This window comes from Rutidosis leptorrhynchoides, chromosome 8 (assembly GCF_046630445.1).
Source record: "Rutidosis leptorrhynchoides isolate AG116_Rl617_1_P2 chromosome 8, CSIRO_AGI_Rlap_v1, whole genome shotgun sequence".
Classification (NCBI taxonomy): domain Eukaryota; kingdom Viridiplantae; phylum Streptophyta; class Magnoliopsida; order Asterales; family Asteraceae; genus Rutidosis; species Rutidosis leptorrhynchoides.
In genome coordinates, this window is record NC_092340.1 from 56,889,435 (window position 1) to 56,908,363 (window position 18,929).

The 18,929-nt window shown below is 33.2% G+C and overlaps 2 protein-coding genes across 2 annotated transcripts; one reads left to right on the forward strand and one right to left on the reverse strand.

Annotated features, from left to right (window-relative positions):
* The first annotated feature begins 1,095 nt into the window (after nt 1–1,095).
* Nucleotides 1,096–4,104, forward strand: LOC139863427 (uncharacterized). The gene is made up of 5 exons (XM_071852065.1): nt 1,096–1,394; nt 2,606–2,686; nt 2,815–2,946; nt 3,077–3,133; nt 3,215–4,104. The coding sequence occupies exons 1-4, from the start codon at nt 1,096–1,098 to the stop codon at nt 3,105–3,107; spliced, it is 543 nt and encodes a 180-aa protein (XP_071708166.1). The 3' UTR covers nt 3,108–3,133; nt 3,215–4,104.
* A 1,416-nt stretch (nt 4,105–5,520) lies between these two features.
* LOC139861470 (uncharacterized) lies at nt 5,521–6,151 on the reverse strand. The gene is made up of 2 exons (XM_071849859.1): nt 6,037–6,151; nt 5,521–5,911 (listed from the first exon to the last, which is right to left on the reverse strand). Exons 1-2 carry the CDS (start codon nt 6,148–6,150, stop codon nt 5,588–5,590), a joined length of 438 nt encoding a protein of 145 aa, XP_071705960.1. The 5' UTR covers nt 6,151; the 3' UTR covers nt 5,521–5,587.
* Nucleotides 6,152–18,929: the final 12,778 nt, after the last annotated feature.

The following is an 18,929-nucleotide window of genomic DNA, read 5'->3' on the forward strand; positions in this document are numbered from 1 at the left end:
TAAGGTATAATTCTAGTTTATATATTATTGTTCTTGTTTAACATATCGCACCGAGCGAGAAGATGGGGCCCGTTATAAATTCGGGTGGAATTAGTTTCTTTTATTTTAATAAAATTATATATTTACACTTTGTACCCCTGAAAAAGTGTAAACTTGAGGGGCCGTTCTGTAAATATAGTCGAAGTTGAGGGACCGTTTGTAATGTGAACGCAAGCTCAAAACGACAATCCGATATAACTGAAACTACAACATCGGCCACCACTTATAGTATAAAAGGGTTAATATGAGTAGCTAAACATACTTAAGGTGTTGATTTAGGTAAAAGGGATAAACTATAATTCAGATTTTAACTTTAAGTCGAGTAGGGCCGGCGGCCTGCCTGACCGGCATCCCGAGACCTTCAAACCAAAAAATGATTTCGAACACTGTCTAAGGTAATTAGATCTACTTTTTTGTCTGCTAAATTTCCAAGCCGGCAGCTATCCACGGCTAGCAGGCAGTAGAATCAATGAACATTAAATCTTTGTGAAAATATGGGAATAACTTGGTTAAGCCAACGACTATCTATGGTCTGCCAGCGACCTTGCTTGTTCAACATACCAGCCGACATCTGGATAACTACAGCCGACAGATTGGTCAGTACTAACGATTAAAATCTGGTTTTTAAATGCGTTCTGCCACACATAAAAAGATGTCGGGTGTTTGAACCCTGCTCCCCATAGATACATTTGTTAAGTGAGTCAGGTATGTCTAACATTATGGAATATGCAGTTGATTGTGAGCTGATCAGGTTTCTGTTAATCAACATTTTATATAACACAATAATTAAATTAAAAATTAATAATTCTATTCTATATATATTTATATTTATATTCATTTAGTTTATAAAAAATGTTAATTAAAATACAATAATGGGTTGCTCCGAAATTTCCAGTATTCAGAATTTACATCCAGACCCCTTAAGATTCTCAACTCATAAACAAATATCCCTGAGGTGGCAATATACATATAACCCTAAACAGGTAATCACAAATTAGGGCAAGTAAATCACAACACAATCATTCTCTCACAGTCATCAAAATCTTTCTCAATTCAATGGCGGCAACGAAGACTCAGACTCAGACCGAAGACCATCCGGCAGAGCCAATTACTGCCGTAATAACAGAGGCCGATAAATCTACAGATTCTTCCACCGATAGGAAAAACAGTGACTCGAGTGATAAGAAGTTGAATATTGAAGATCCGGTTTCAACGATAGATGATAAAAGTAACATAAACGATAACGTTGACGGTGATTCGGTTACCGATACTCAAAGGAAGATTCGCCGTGCAGAGCGGTTTGGTATGCCGGTCAAGCTCTCCGAAGAAGAAAAACGGAATTCGCGTGCTGAGAGGTTATCATTATGACGCTTATTATATTTCGTTATATTTCGTTATAATAGTTTACTTTTTGTAGCTTACACCTTACGCATATTGAATTGAAGCTGATAACGTTAGTGATGTTTGGATCAGCTTATTGTTATCCATAAACACTCATATATGAAGCTAGGTTTTCATTAATTATTTCTCTTATGATACAACGGTTAGGGTTAGGGTTAGGGTTAGGGTTACAATTTTGTTAATGAATATTCAATTTATACACGTTTTGTGTTACTAATATTACTACTGATTAGTAATACAGTAATTGTTTATGCATTAAGGTCAACCATGCTTATTTAAAGGCAAAACAATTTGGTTTGAGTTTGACTTTGCATTAGTTAACTCGTTTGAAAATGAAAAGTATTGTGGTGAATAGTAAGTGGTCAATTTGCCTCACATAATAGTTGTACTTAATGGATATGATTTGGAGTAATTGGTTACTGTGATATTTGTCAATAGAAGGGACTGGATTTTTGAATCTATGATATTATGAATTGTTAATCTGTGCCAGTTATTGTTGCCTTGAATTGCTATAAATAGTTGACGTTCTTTTACTTATTATGTTTATGGTCTGCTGGGATATGGACATCATGTTAAATATGACGCTAGTTGTTTTTATAGAAGAAGCTCTTTGTGGCATATATAAAAATCCAGGCTTGTTTTTTTTGGTAATTAAAGTACAGCTAGTGTATTTTGATACATCAGGGTTATCATGATGTTGACTTTTTATAGTATCATACACCGTATATTTGAATCTTTTTGTTAAACCGAAGTTTATAAGTTTCCTTTTCTATTATTTTAACTGAAATGAAATGATTTATGTCATTATATGATTGACTCAAAAGATACATAGAACATTATATCTTGTCATGTTGAATTTGAGACGATATGAAGAGTCTTGGTAAACCTTTTAATAGAAGCAAAGCCGGACACATATTTGACACTCGTTTGTTATTTTTTCATCATAGAGATAAATATCTTTCTATAGCATGTTCCCATAAGTCTTAACACACTTTAGGGTGAATGTTGATGTTATGTAATTACATGTGGAATTTTTTAATAATTTCTATATGGAGATGTGTACATGTTTGTGAGACTTATGACTTATTCCTTTCTTTGGCATTATTGACATGTTAAAATACTATGTTCGTCTGAACTTATTGAAATTGCATCTTTTGTATTTCAGATTTGGTACTGCACCTAGCTCACAAGGATCAAATACCACAAAGAAAGCTGAGGAGCTGAAAAGGAAGGCTAGGGCTGAGAGGTACTTTAGTACATACAACTTGTCACCAAATAATCAAATTATGATTCATAATAAATTAAAAGCTATCATTATGCTTAGTAATTATCATCATTTATCAATAACTGATGACTGTATACTCTGTTTTTCAGATTTGGCATCACAAAATCCACACCTGCTGAGGAAGATGAGAAAAAGAAGGCTAGACTTTCTAGGTTTGGGTCGGCTTCTAGTACTGGTGTCAATCCTCTTGAAGAAGAGAAAAAGAAAGCAAGAGCACTTAGGTATGTACTTAACTTTTAATTATTTATTATTTATTTATTTATTTTGTTATTATATATATGGGATTTTGTTGTACAATTGGATATATATCCTGATTAGTGTGAACAAGTAATCTGAAGTATTACTCTACAGGTTTGCTGGTAAGGCTGGTGGAGAGGCTTGAAAACTTGGTTTATTTTAGCTTTTATGGTAATACCTTGTGCATACACTTTGTCTGTTTGTCTTATATTTAACTATACTTATGTGATTTAACTTTAGTTTATTTTGCAGGTCACTTTTAATTTTTTTGGTCGTCAAACAACTCGTAAAGATACCCGTAAAACTATGTTTCTGACATGAAGGTTTGTTTAGTCTGTAGTTTGTAGATGTAGTTTGGTTCTTCCTCTGATATCAGGTGCAGTAAGTATCGGTATAGCTGGTGTGCCCCACCTTAATCAATAGCAATCTACTCAGTCTCGCCTTACCTAAAACTAGATATAAAAAATATTTTAGTTATAAAAAGATGGTGTTAGTAAAAGAATGTGATCTTACAAAAACTAATTAGTGCCTAAGTTCTATTTGATTTTTAGTCCTCATCATTTTTTATGCCATGCTCTCACACGTTTAGTTTTCTTTTTCGTAATAGAAGATTGTAAATGCCACTTAGCATCATTGTATCCATGAATCTTGGTGAAACGGTTATTTAATCAGTTTCAGATAATGTGAATTGTGAATTATATGTCCTGCTTACGTATGCAACAATTGTATGCCTTACACTGCATATGCTGTTTGGTACGTCTTCAGGTAATGATTATTTCATATAAGTGTTGCATACTGTGCACACCAAGAATCATGGTAATTTGATGTTAGGATGGGAAATTTACAATGATTTAAAATCAAATTCATAATTTTTAAGTGCAATCTCGCTTTATTTGATATACTTCTAGATAAATGAAGAGCAATTGATTATAAAAATTTTAGGTAAAAGATTTGCAGTAAGGGTTTTGCTAGGTTATTTTGACCATTTTTATTGCATGTAGTTTGGCCAATATAGGTGATACACTGAGGAGATTGTTATTGATTTTGTTGGGGCAACCGGCTTGATCTGTACCTGAGGTTCTTCTATGAATTTTGTTAAGAGGGAACGTTGAATGACAATGGTTATGTTTATTTTTACTGTATTGAAACCTAAATAGCAAGTAGGAGATATGGGTTGTAAAACTTTAGTCCTTTTAGTTTGGAATGAACAGGGTCGTTTAAATCTTTGAATCTTATGTTAATTTTTATGGTTATGGTTCTACTTATTACTCCATGCGTCTCATATTAATAGTTCATGTTTATTTTTTGTCAGTCCCAAATTAATAGTCAACTTTCATAAATAGATAAAGAATAATTGATTACCCTTAGAGCTCAAGGTGTCGAGCTTTTTTCCCACCGTTCTTCAAAATTGACACCGGGGACACCATGTTACGTGACACACCTCAGTGTCCTTGCTCAATGTCGGTTTGCCACCCTGAGTATTTCGACGGGGAGAAGGCGAGAAAGAATGTGCCCTTTTTTTCTTTTTTACTCACTCCATTTTCTTATTGGTCCACGTCATATTTTCTCTCATCAAGACATTGGAAAATAGACACTGAATCGGTTTCTCTCTCCTTAGTTACTATCAGGTTCCAAAGAACACTGAAAGTGAACATTGAACGACACTTTGTGCTCTTAATGGTATTTTGGTATGGCCTGTGTGTTAATGCTTTATGAGTCAGATAACCGATATCTGAATTCAAATTTACTCGTACATGTATGATGTACCACAACTTCATGTATGTACAACTTAATTTTAGACTCTACGAGCTGTACATTTTAAATAAAATAAAGAATTGTTACCTTGTTAAAAGGCAAACAAAACTTCCTACAAAATAATGTGTGACATGAAATGCTAAAAAGATCATGTATCCCCATACAAGTAGACGTTAGACGTTTTCTTAAAGTGTGTAATTTAGCATGAACATTAGTTACTGGCTTACCGCACGTTATACTGAGGCAGGACGTGTGAACTGGTCAGCTAGCGTCGTTAACTTAAAATTTTTAAAATATAAATATAAATACAATACTTTCTATAAAAAGTGTGTATAAGATAAACTCTATAGTGATTCTCACTGTAGAATTAAGTACAGTATATATGTTAATAAGGTAGCCTACATTGTTCACGTGTTATCTGCAGAACCAACCACCTGTTGATTTACAACATTCACAAAGCAAAAGCATCAAATAATAATGAGGAATAGGGGACTACAACACAACTCATGTGTCCCTTGTGACAAGAAGATAGAAATGTCTTTAATTTACTTCTTACATATCCAAGCATAACTTTCTCATTACAAAAGATACTTTCGTACAATACAGATTAATATTTATATTTTAGCCCACGTAATAAGTCTATGAGAAACACATTAACATGAGATCCGGTTGAGTCTAGATTAAGCAAATGTTAGATTTCATGTCTCTTCATCTAAATTGAAGTTTGAAGAGACTATCATACCTTAAAACTTCAAGAACATCTTTCACATTGGCGTCACATATTGGGACGTCTTGTTCCTCTTCAGCTACCCTATAATTGACCACGACTAATACCTTGGAGTTGTCTAAGGAATCTTAGCTCATTATCTATTACCGTACAATTTTTTTACTTGAATTCTCTGAAACAGCCTCATTAGTACTCCCAAATGTTTCTTCTTGAGAAGGGCAATTATGTCTATTACCAATGTTATTGAATTGGGCCTTTTGCAACTCCATTTGATGTTGAGATATACAAGATGATGAAACATGTGAAGCTTCACTTTTTTCAGATAAACTTGAAGATTGGTCATCTGTTGCTACATCATATGATATGTTCAAAGAACCAAGTTTTTTTTTTAACAGAAAATTTAGCCTTTTTTCAGCTTTGTTTTTTGATTTTATCTCAAGTTTTAACTGCTTCTCAAGCTCAATCACCTACAGTTTTCAAGATTTATATAACCCAAATCAAGATTCAAGTAAAGACACACAAATACCTCAAAATTTAAGAAAACAAAACATTGGTTTTAATTTGTAACATAAAAAGATCGAAAAAACACAACCTTTTTGATCATCTGTTCAGATTCATTATAACCAGATTTGGAAGATGCTCTTTCAGCTTGCAGTCTACCTCTTAAACATTCTACAGTCCTTAAACCTTCATTTTCTTCCATCATTTTGTTACTGAAAACACACATCATCACATTTTGCTTATAAAAAAACAGGAATATATGTGAAACTGTAGATATAAAGATTGGGACCCACTTCCATTTTGTTGTGAACTAGAAAAAATTCGAAAGCGCGTTGCTGCGGTTGTATTCAACGCGCGGTCATATTTGTATATACGTTGTTTGGTACCTAATATATCTAGTAGGTTGGGTTGTTTGTTGGACGTGTACGTATATGTATAAAATATAGCTCGAAATATTTAGAGTTTTTTTGACGATGTCCGTTTCGCGTATAGTTAGTCGCGTTGTGTTCGTAAAATAATATCGAGTTGAACGGTGGTCTCGGAAAAATTTAGCTCGCACCGAGCGAGAATATAGGGCCTGTTATTTAGTGTTTTCTTAACGATGTCCGTTTCGCGAATAGTTAGTCCCGTTGTGTCCGTCTGATTTTTTCGAGTTGAACGGTGGTCTCGGAAAAATTTAACTCGGACCGAGCGAGAAGATATGGCCCGTTAAAAATACGGGTGGAATCATTTTCTTTTGTTTTTTTCAAAATTTTATATTTACGTTTTTTACTCCTGAAAAAGTAGAAAGTTGGGGGTTGTTGTGTATATGAACCCGAATTTGAGGGGCCGGGTGTAGTGTGAACGCGAACTCAAAACGACATTCGGATAAAACTGAAACTACAATTTCTTCCATGCATATTAGTATATAGGTTCGGATAAAACTGAAACTACAATTTCTTCCATGCATATTAGTATGTAGGGGTAATGTATCATTTGCCATCATTGTTTATAGCTTCATGTATTTCACCTGTTTTGGGAAGTTTACCTTGAAATATGAATTTCTGTACCAAACAACTAGAATGAGAGGTCTTTTAAGGAGTATTTTTTTAAAAAGTAATTATTTTATTGGAATATATTGGGCAAAAAACAGAGATTGTAAGAGGTAAAATGGGGTCGGTGTGTTTGTGATATTTTTCAGTGACAGGATGTTGTTAAACACAAATATAAGGACCGTTATTTTACGTTGTCGATTACGCCTAAAAGAGTTAAAGATGTAGTAACAATTATATTATTATTATAGATCAATTAATATATTAATATTAATATATATGTTAATAATAATAATAGAGAAAAGTGAATATGTGGCTATCTTCTACTCAACTTTAACGGTGTGTAATGCATCTACTAGCGCTATTCTTACTAGCGCTATTATTGATAATTTGACGAATTGCTACTGGTAATATTACTGGTCGTAAGTTTTGTGTTTGTGCGAATTTGAATTGTAAAGGTTTTTGTAGGGGATGACATGTGCGTTCGAGCAAATTTCGAGGTGAACGAGTTGTAACGACCCGGATTTTTCCGCTAATATATTGAAGATTAATATTTACATAATTAAATGTTTCCAACATGTTAAGCAATCAAACTTGTCAAGATATATGTATTTGGAATGGATTTTATGCAAATGTTTGACCACCCAGTCTGTCTGACGATTCACGAATATCATAATTTGAAATAATTATATAATGATGTATATATGGATATATATATATATATATATATATATATATATATATATATATATATATATATATATATATATATATATATATATTTATATATATATATACTTATGATTTGTTAAAATGATATTTAAGTATCTCATTATATATAATAACAATTGGTTATTGGTTATATACATAAAATGAGATTACTAACTTAAAGACTTCAAGACTATATACATATATATAACGATTAACGTTGTAATAACTTCTAAATTAAAATGTATGTATATGTATTGTATTAATATGTATTAATACACTTTTGAAAGACTTAATAATATATATCAATATATTTATACTCAATAAAGATAGCTATACTCATTTTCTCATTCAATTTTATCAAGAATCTTATTCGTATTCATACGGTATTTATACCCGTATAATATCCAGCTTCTATACGTATTTACTATGGGTATATACATACCAAATCATTGATCTTAGCAGCCCTCAATCAGTTGTGAGACATGTATAAACATGATGTAGACTTGTGGGAACCATTGCTTGGAAACTAGTATGACTAAATGCATAAAATTACAAACCATGGAGACATGTTGTTGTCCCCATTTTGATGCCAACATGTAGGATAAATAACCATCCATTTCATTCCAATTAACTACATCATTTTACTCTCTAAACACATACTCAAACACTCTCTCAAACCTCCATTCAATTCAGCAAGTATTGGTCTCATAATCCAAGTTATAATCATCATAACAAAGCTTGATCAAGAACACTTTAAGAATTCCAAGCCATCAAGAGTATCTTTTGAACTCAAGATATTCTCCTTATTTCTCCAGCAACTTTACTCATTTGATTTGAGGTAGTAACCTTATTCATAATCTTATTCGATTCGTATTCATATAGCTATCTTATTTTGAGTTATAACTAATAACAACAAGAACATAGTTTAGATTATTTCTAAACTTGTTTGCAAATAAACTTAATCCTTCTAACTTGACTTTTAAAACACTTCAACACATGTATTATGACAGTATGTCAAGCTAACATGAGGATATAAAACTTGTAAACACGAAAAACACCTTAAAATCGAATATACGCCGTCTTAGTCGAACGGGGGCTGTTTTGGGTTTAGTTTTAAAAACATATCTTAAACTTTAAATTAAAAGATTTTCTTTGGTGAAAAATCTTATTTTATATGGATATGAAATATATCCAAAATCCATGGTTAAACTCAAAGTGGAAGTATGTTTTTCAAAAGGGTCATCAAGATGTCATTCTTACGACGGATATGACTATCTTCTCTTATTTGACACCTAAGCTGTATTTTCGACTATAAACCTATACTTTTTCTGTTAAGATTAATAATGTTGAGTTCGATACGAAACCATGGCAACTCGAATCACTCAAAACGAATTTGTAACGAAGAAATTATGGGTAAAACAAAATTGGATATTTTTCTTAATTTTTAGCTACGGACATGATTTATAAAAATGGATGCTAACCTTATCCTAGCTAACTTACCTTGTATCCTAGATGTATTTATACATGTCTTGTTCTCGAACTTATGGAAATACAATTTATAATAGTCGTGATTAAGTTCTACGACAATATATTATAGTCTTAATAAAGATCGTAAGGCACCATATATATATATATATATGACTTGATCACCGTGGACTCGTATACAAAGTTTTGACATATCATTTTGACTTCTTCTATATATATTATTGGAACGAACTATTAGACACCATTGGCAGTAATCTCGAGTTTGCTGTGGGTCAAAGTGGATTCCAAAATATTATATACTTTGAGTTGTGATCGAGCCTGAGACATGTATACAATGGGTCGCGGATTGCTTCAGACAAATATACATATTATGTGTCTTATTATATTAAGACAATATATTATAGTGTTAGTGAATTCTAACACAATATACGCATTTATATTTATATATATATTTATACTGTTGGACTATTGGACTACGAACGTTGGACTACTAACAATGGACAATTAAAATTATCACAAGTATCATAAGTATGGAATATTAATTATATATATATATATATATATATATATATATATATATATATATATATATATATATATATATATATATATATATATCTTGACACAAGAATATTATTATTAGGTTCGTGAATTTGTCAAAAGGCCAAGTCTTATCACCATCTATTCGGAAATCATCACAAGTGAGTTATAGTCCCATTTTTACTATCTAAATTATTTTGGGATGAGAATACATGCAAAATTTATAAATGTTTTACAAAATAAGCACAAGTTCATGGAACTACATTCTACGATTGATTTGTTATACCGGATATCTGTACTTATTATTATTATGCTTGGTAACCTAAGAATTATTGAAAAACACTAATTGACGCGAATCCTAAAGGTAGATCTACGGGCACCAACCACCCCCATTTTCGAATAGTGGAAATGCTTTAGTACTTCGAAGGGTTCTTGTCATACATTTGAATAGTGGAATGTATGATGCCAGATATCTTAAGCGCTCTATGTTAAGGTCGGTTACCAGGCGACTCATCGTATGAATGATTTTTGCAGTTGTAATGATCCTGCGCATTAATTAAATGAAATCTTGTGGCTTATTAAATGTTATGATTATTATATAGAAATTAAACCTATGACTCACCAATATTTTTGTTGACGTTTTAAGCATTTTTATTCTCAGGTGAATATTAAAAACGCTTCCGCTATCGTATGCCAACTCAAGGTCAAGATTTGGAGTCGGCATAATTGTTTATATTGTTTAAACTTGCATTCGGAGTATTTGTTGTAATATATTTGATCATATTGTAATGGGTTGTGTAAAAACTTATTTATTTGAGGAGATTTCTTTGATAGACAATCTAAATTATGTCATTAAGACCTTTATTCAATAATAAAGGTTATGGTGGTTTTTAAAAACGAATGCAAGATTTGAAAAACATCTCATAGAGAGGTCAAAACCTCGCAAAGAAACCAATTAATATGAAACGTTTATAATTAATATGAACGGGGCATTTCAGTTGGTATCAGAGCGTTGGTCTTAGAGAATCAGAAAATTTTTCATTAGTGTGTCTAACTGATTTTTGATGCATTAGTGAGTCTGGACTCCGACCGTATTTATTTTAAAAATGATTGCTTAATATAATTGTTGGAAACATAAGATTATTAACATATAAATATTATAAGATATATCATTATCTTAACGTGCCTGCTATTATGTGATAGATGACTTCATCCGATCATATAAGCATCTCTAGTGATTCAGATTTCATTTACTTATCAAGTGATTCGGAGGCTGAGTCAAAGCATACGACTTATGAACCAACGAAAAAGTTAACTTTTGGTGCTACCATTAAAGTGGAAAATTGTTGGGAAAATTGAGAAGATTCACAATTGCCAGTAGAGGTTCCAGAAGAAGATCCCGAAGAAGAGGATCCTGAAGAAGTTGTGGAAATTACCGAACCACAACGTGATTTGGGAAAATCTTTGGCTGTTATACCCGATCCCAAACCCGATGAACCTATTATGACCCAAAATGTTTGTGAGCATCCACCTGAACCACCTAAGAGACCAGTTTATAAAATGACTGCTCGTATAACGACTGTTGGTTTTGCTCCCAAACAATTAGCCGAAAGAACCAATTGGGAGGAATTGGAAAAAGAACTATCCAAACGAAAATCCAAACGTTTGGCCGAGAAAGAAACAACTTCAACATCTAAGAAATCTCGCCGTTCTTGAACCATCGGCAGCTATCCTGTATTCCATGCATTGTATAATATGTATTATATTGTGTGTGTAAGTTTGTAAGAAAATCCGCAATGTAATTTTCCTTATGATTGTATAATAATAAGAATAAGCATGGAAGGTTTATTATTATTATTACAACTTATTATTACGTAGTAACGTAATAACTTACCATAGTTTTTCATATTAGAATTTTAGTAGTTAATTTGTGTGTTAGCTGTAGTGACCCGAACTTTTCCATGTTTATATATATTAATTGAGATTGATATTTACATGATTAAATATTTCTAACATGTTAAGCAATCAAACTTGTTAAGACTTGATTAATTGAAATATGTTTCATATAGACAATTGACCACCCAAGTTGACCGGTGATTCACGAACGTTAAAACTTGTAAAAACTATATGATGACATATATATGGATATATATATATAGTTAACATGATACTATGATAAGTAAACATATCATTAAGTATATTAACAATGAACTACATATGTAAAAACAAGACTACTAACTTAATGATTTTTAAACGAGACATATATGTAACGATTATCGTTGTAAAGACATTTAATGTATATATATCATATTAAGAGATATTCATACATGATAATATCATGATAATATAATAATTTAAAATCTCATTTGATATTATAAACATTGGGTTAACAACATTTAACAAGATCGTTAACCTAAAGGTTTCAAAACAACACTTACATGTAACGACTAACGATGACTTAACGACTCAGTTAAAATGTATATACATGTAGTGTTATAATATGTATTTATACACTTTTTAAAGACTTCAATACACTTATCAAAATACTTCTACTTAACAAAAATGCTTACAATTACATCCTCGTTCAGTTTCATCAACAATTCTACTCGTATGCACCCGTATTCGTACTCGTACAATACACAGCTTTTAGATGTATGTACTATTGGTATATACACTCCAATGATCAGCTTTTAGTAGCCCATGTGAGTCACCTAACACATGTGGGAACCATCATTTGGCAACTAGCATGAAATATCTCATAAAATTACAAAAATATGAGTAATCATTCATGACTTATTTACATGAAAACAAAATTACATATCCTTTATATCTAATCCATACACCAACGACCAAAAACACCTACAAACACTTTCATTCTTCAATTTTCTTCATCTAATTGATCTCTCTCAAGTTCTATCTTCAAGTTCTAAGTGTTCTTCATAAATTCTACAAGTTCTAGTTACATAAAATCAAGAATACTTTCAAGTTTGCTAGCTCACTTCCAATCTTGTAAGGTGATCATCCAACCTCAAGAAATCTTTGTTTCTTACAGTAGGTTATCATTCTAATACAAGGTAATAATCATATTTAAACTTTGGTTCAATTTCTATAACTATAACAATCTTATTTCAAGTGATGATCTTACTTGAACTTGTTTTCGTGTCATGATTCTACTTCAAGAACTTCGAGCCATCCAAGGATCCGTTGAAGCTAGATCCATTTTTCTCTTTTCCAGTAGGTTTATCCAAGGAACTTAAGGTAGTAATGATGTTCATAACATCATTCGATTCATACATATAAAGCTATCTTATTCGAAGGTTTAAACTTGTAATCACTAGAACATAGTTTAGTTAATTCTAAACTTGTTCACAAATAAAAGTTAATCCTTCTAACTTGACTTTTAAAATCAACTAAACACATGTTCTATATCTATATGATATGCTAACTTAATGACTAAAACCTGGAAACACGAAAAACACCGTAAAACCGGATTTACGCCGTCGTAGTAACACCGCGGGCTGTTTTAGGTTAGTTAATTAAAAACTATGATAAACTTTGATTTAAAAGTTGTTATTCTGATAAAATGATTTTTATTATGAACATGAAACTATATCCAAAAATTATGGTTAAACTCAAAGTGGAAGTATGTTTTCTAAAATGGTCATCTAGACGTCGTTCTTTCGACTGAAATGACTACCTTTACAAAAACGACTTGTAACTTATTTTTCCGACTATAAACCTATACTTTTTCTGTTTAGATTCATAAAATAGAGTTCAATATGAAACCATATCAATTTGATTCACTCAAAACGGATTTAAAATGAAGAAGTTATGGGTAAAACAAGATTGGATAATTTTTCTCATTTTAGCTACGTGAAAATTGGTAACAAATCTATTCCAACCATAACTTAATCAACTTGTATTGTATATTATGTAATCTTGAGATACCATAGACACGTATACAATGTTTCGACCTATCATGTCGACACATCTATATATATTTCGGAACAACCATAGACACTCTATATGTGAATGTTGGAGTTAGCTATACAGGGTTGAGGTTGATTCCAAAATATATATAGTTTGAGTTGTGATCAATACTGAGATACGTATACACTGGGTCGTGGATTGATTCAAGATAATATTTATCGATTTATTTCTGTACATCTAACTGTGGACAACTAGTTGTAGGTTACTAACGAGGACAGCTGACTTAATAAACTTAAAACATCAAAATATATTAAAAGTGTTGTAAATATATTTTGAACATACTTTGATATATATGTATATATTGTTATAGGTTCGTGAATCAACCAGTGGCCAAGTCTTACTTCCCGACTAAGTAAAAATCTGTGAAAGTGAGTTATAGTCCCACTTTTAAAATCTAATATTTTTGGGATGAGAATACATGCAGGTTTTATAAATGATTTACAAAATAGACACAAGTACGTGAAACTACATTCTATGGTTGAATTATCGAAATCGAATATGCCCCTTTTTATTAAGTCTGGTAATCTAAGAATTAGGGAACAGACACCCTAATTGACGCGAATCCTAAAGATAGATCTATTGGGCCTAACAAACCCCATCCAAAGTACCGGATGCTTTAGTACTTCGAAATTTATATCATATCCGAAGGGTGTCCCGGAATGATGGGGATATTCTTATATATGCATCTTGTTAATGTCGGTTACCAGGTGTTCACCATATGAATGATTTTTATCTCTATGTATGGGATGTGTATTGAAATATGAAATCTTGTGGTCTATTATTATGATTTGATATATATAGGTTAAACCTATAACTCACCAACATTTTTGTTGACGTTTTAAGCATGTTTATTCTCAGGTGATTATTAAGAGTTTCTGCTGTCGCATACTTAAATAAGGATGAGATTTGGAGTCCATGCTTGTATGATAATGTGTAAAAACTGCATTCAAGAAACTTATTTTGTTGTAACATATTTGTATTGTAAACCATTATGTAATGGTCGTGTGTAAACAGGATATTTTAGATTATCATTATTTGATAATCTACGTAAAGCTTTTTAAACCTTTATTGATGAAATAAAGGTTATGGTTTGTTTTAAAATGAATGCAGTGTTTGAAAAACGTCTCATATAGAGGTCAAAACCTCGCAACGAAATCAATTAATATGGAACATTTTTAAACAATAAGAACGGGACATTTCAGTTGGTATCCGAGCGTTGGTCTTAGAGAACCAGAATTTTGCATTAGTTTGTCTTATCGAGTTTGTTAGGATGCATTAGTGAGTCTGGACTTCGACCGTGTTTACTTGAAAAATGATTGCTTAACAAATTTTGTTGGAAACTATATATTTTTAACATGTGAATATTATGTGATATATTAATCTCGTAACGCGTTTGATATTATGTGATAGATGTCTACCTCTAGAACAAGTCTCATTGACTCACCTAATAATAATGAAGAGTCAAATGTAAATTGGAATGATTCGTGGACTGATTCACAAGTTCCCGAAGAGGAACCGGAAGAAGAGTCGGAACCTGAAGAAGAATCGGAACCGGAAGAAGAATTGGAACCGGATGAAGAAATAGAACCGGTGGGGGAAATAATAAAACGGTTAAGTAAAAGAAAATCCTCAACCAACCGACCAAGGTTAATTATGGTCAATGATGTTTCCGCCAAGGAAGCAAAATATTGGGAGGATTACCAATTCTCCGATGAATAGGATTCCAACGAGAATTCCGATGATGTTATAGAAATTACCCCAACTGAATTTAAAAAGGCAAAAGAAACTAATAAGGGAAAGGGCATAAAAATAGAGAAATCTAATTCCAACCCCGATGAACTTTATATGTATCGTCAACCCCCGAAGTCCTTAAGTTGTAACAATGACCCGGGAACCTCTAAACCATCAGGTTTTTCTAAACCAATGTGGAAAACGACGGCTCGCATTAGGGGAACATCATATATCCCTAGAAACTTGGCAAAATGAACCAAAACCGAAGAAGAAGAAACAAGCGAGTCGGAATAAGATAGTTGTATTCGTGTGGTGTAATATATGTAATATAGTGTGCTTATGCTTTATGATATATGTAAAAATTGCTTGTATTAATAAGTATTTTTTTTTTATGAATCTAACTCTTGTCTATTTTACAGTATAAAAACACAAAATGGATAGACAACCCAATATTTTAAGAGGCCTACCCGGAGACATGATTGATGAAATCTTGTCTAGAGTCGGTCAGAATTCTTCGGCACAACTATTTAAGGCGAGATCAGTTTGTAAGACATTCAAAGAACGTTCCAAGAATGCCTTGGTTTATAAAAGGCTTTCGTTCGAAAGATGGGGGATATCACATTGGAAAATCCATAAGTTACGATGTGTTTACTTTGATGCATATATTGCGGGGAACCCAAATGCTATTTTACGCAATGGGTTAAGAAATTATTTTGACTCAATATATCCGAATATTGGACTTCGTGATTTATAAAAAGCGGCTAACATGCAACATAAAGAAGCATGTTATGCTTACGGATTAGTAATGTTCGCTTCTCACCAAAGTGAGAACAAGAACATCGGGCTACAACTATTAAACAAAACGTTCCCACAAGTGACGGAGTTGGTAATTGGGGTAAGAAATGAGGTTTTTAGATTGTTACGGGACTGTTGGACATTACGTAACCCTCGTCCCTTTGACGACGTTACAACACGCTGTCTTATCAACGGCCATAACGGTTATGTTCCACAAGACCAAGGATGGGAAGTAATCCTAGTAAAACCAGAATGCATGACTTGTTTCTGGACGTATGAATTACGTGTCTTTATTGCCTTTGCTGAACGACTTGTGTACTAGCTAGAATTATCTTCACAACCATCTTGTATCAAATTTATTGTGTGCTATATTTCATGCTATATGTAAAATAAGCGGTATTGTAAGTTTGTAAAATATTGTGTAAAAGTTTGAACGCGAAATATTATTATAATCAGTTTTTCATATAGAATTGTAGTAGTTGAATTGTATATTAGCTACTAAGTATGAACTTAACGGGTAGGTACTACCCGAATTTAAACTTATAAAACGCTAATATGAAGAAAAAGCTTTTATAAATGAGTTCATATTATGCTACGAAATACTATTAACTACTCTTAATATTCTGTATGATTAACTTGTTCCATTTGACTATTTTGAAGGAAATGGCACCGACTACTCGACACACCGTGAATATGAATGAAGAGGAATTCCGTACTTTTCTAGCTTCAAACATAGCCGCAGTACAGGCTGCGCTACATACCAACAATAACCTTGGATCTAGCAGTACAGGAAATCGTGTAGGATGCACCTACAAAGAATTCACTGCCTGCAAACCTTTGGAATTTGATGGAACCGAAGGACCGATCGGATTGAAACGGTGGACCGAGAAGGTCGAATCGGTGTTTGCCATAAGTAAGTGTACTGAAGAGGACAAAGTGAAGTACGCTACGCATACCTTCACAGGTTCTGCGTTAACATGGTGGAATACCTATCTAGAGCAAGTGGGACAAGACGATGCGTACGCACTACCGTGGTCATCATTCAAGCACTTGATGAACGAGAAGTACCGTCCCAGAACCGAGGTCAATAAGCTCAAGACAGAACTTAGAGGGTTACGAACCCAAGGATTTGATATTACCACGTACGAAAGACGATTCACAGAATTGTGCCTATTGTGTCCGGGAGCATTCGAAGATGAGGAAGAGAAGATCGACGCGTTTGTGAAAGGATTACCGGAAAGAATCCAAGAAGATATAAGTTCACACGAGCCCGCCTCCATACAACAGGCATGTAGAATGGCTCACAAACTAGTGAACCAGATTGAATAAAGAATTAAAGAACAGACTGCTGAAGAGGGCAATGTGAAGCAAGTCAAAAGAAAGTGGGAGGAAAACGGTGATAAGAATCACCAATACAACAACAACAGCAATTACAACAATAATCGCAACAATTATCCCATCAATCGCAACTACAACAAACGGCCCAACAACAACAACAACAACAACAACAACAACAACAGCAACTACAACAATCATCCCAACAACAATAATAACCGCAACAACAACAACAATCAGAAGCAGCTATGCCAAAGGTGTGAAAAGTATCACTCGGGGTTCTGCACCAAATTTTGCAACAAGTGTAAAAGAAATGGTCATAGCGGGGCGAAGTGTGAGGTCTACGGACCAGGGGTTAATAGAACGAAAGGAACAAATGGTGTCGTAACGAGTAATGGCAGAGCAAGTAGTGTCGGAGCAAGTTATGCCAATGTAGTTTGTTATAAATGTGGAAAACCGGGCCACATTATTAGAAATTGCCCGAACCAGGAGAACACGAATGGACAAGGCCACGGAAGAGTTTTCAATATTAATGCGGCAGAGGTACAGGAAGACCCGGAGCTTGTTACGGGTACGATTCTTATTGACAATAAATCTGCTTACGTTTTATTTGATTCGGGTGCGGATAGAAGCTATATGAGTAGAGATTTTTGTGCTAAATTAAGTTGTCCATTGACGCCTTTGGATAGTAAATTTTTACTCGAATTAGCAAATGGTAAATTAATTTCAGCAGATAATATATGTCGGAATCGAGAAATTAAACTGGTTAGCGAAACATTTAAGATTGATTTGATACCAGTAGAGTTAGGGAGTTTTGATGTGATAATCGGTATGGACTGGTTGAAAGAAGTGAAAGCAGAGATCGTTTGTTACAAAAATGCAATTCGCATTATACGAGAAAAAGGAAAACCCTTAATGGTGTACGGAGAAAAGGGCAACACGAAGCTACATCTTATTAGTAATTTGAAGGCACAAAAACTAATAAGAAAAGGTTGCTATGCTGTTCTAGGACACGTCGAGAAAGTACAAACTGAAGAAAATAGCATCAATGATGTTTCCGTCGCAAAAGAATTTCCCGATGTATTTCCGAAAGAATTACCGGGATTACCCCCACATCGATCCGTTGAATTTCAAATAGATCTTGTACCAGGAGCTGCACCAATAGCTCGTGCTCCTTACAGACTCGCACCCATCGAGATGAAAGAACTGCAAAGCCAATTACAAGAACTTTTAGAGCGTGGTTTCATTCGACCAAGCACATCACCCTGGGGAGCTCCTGTTTTGTTTGTCAAGAAGAAAGATGGTACATTCAGGTTGTGTATCGACTACCGAGAGTTGAACAAACTTACCATCAAGAACCGCTACC

What these genes read in the sequence shown, in the direction of transcription:
- LOC139863427 (XM_071852065.1), top strand. Translation starts at nt 1,096, where the DNA reads ATGGCGGCAACGAAGACTCAGACTCAGACCGAAGACCATCCGGCAGAG. An exon ending in AGGAAGGCTAGGGCTGAGAG is followed by an intron (nt 2,687 to 2,814) that starts GTACTTTAGTAC and finishes TCTGTTTTTCAG; the next exon opens with ATTTGGCATCACAAAATCCA. An exon ending in AAGAAAGCAAGAGCACTTAG is followed by an intron (nt 2,947 to 3,076) that starts GTATGTACTTAA and finishes ATTACTCTACAG; the next exon opens with GTTTGCTGGTAAGGCTGGTG.
- LOC139861470 (XM_071849859.1), bottom strand. Translation starts at nt 6,150, where the DNA reads ATGATGGAAGAAAATGAAGGTTTAAGGACTGTAGAATGTTTAAGAGGT. An exon ending in CTGAACAGATGATCAAAAAG is followed by an intron (nt 5,912 to 6,036) that starts GTTGTGTTTTTT and finishes TGAAAACTGTAG; the next exon opens with GTGATTGAGCTTGAGAAGCA.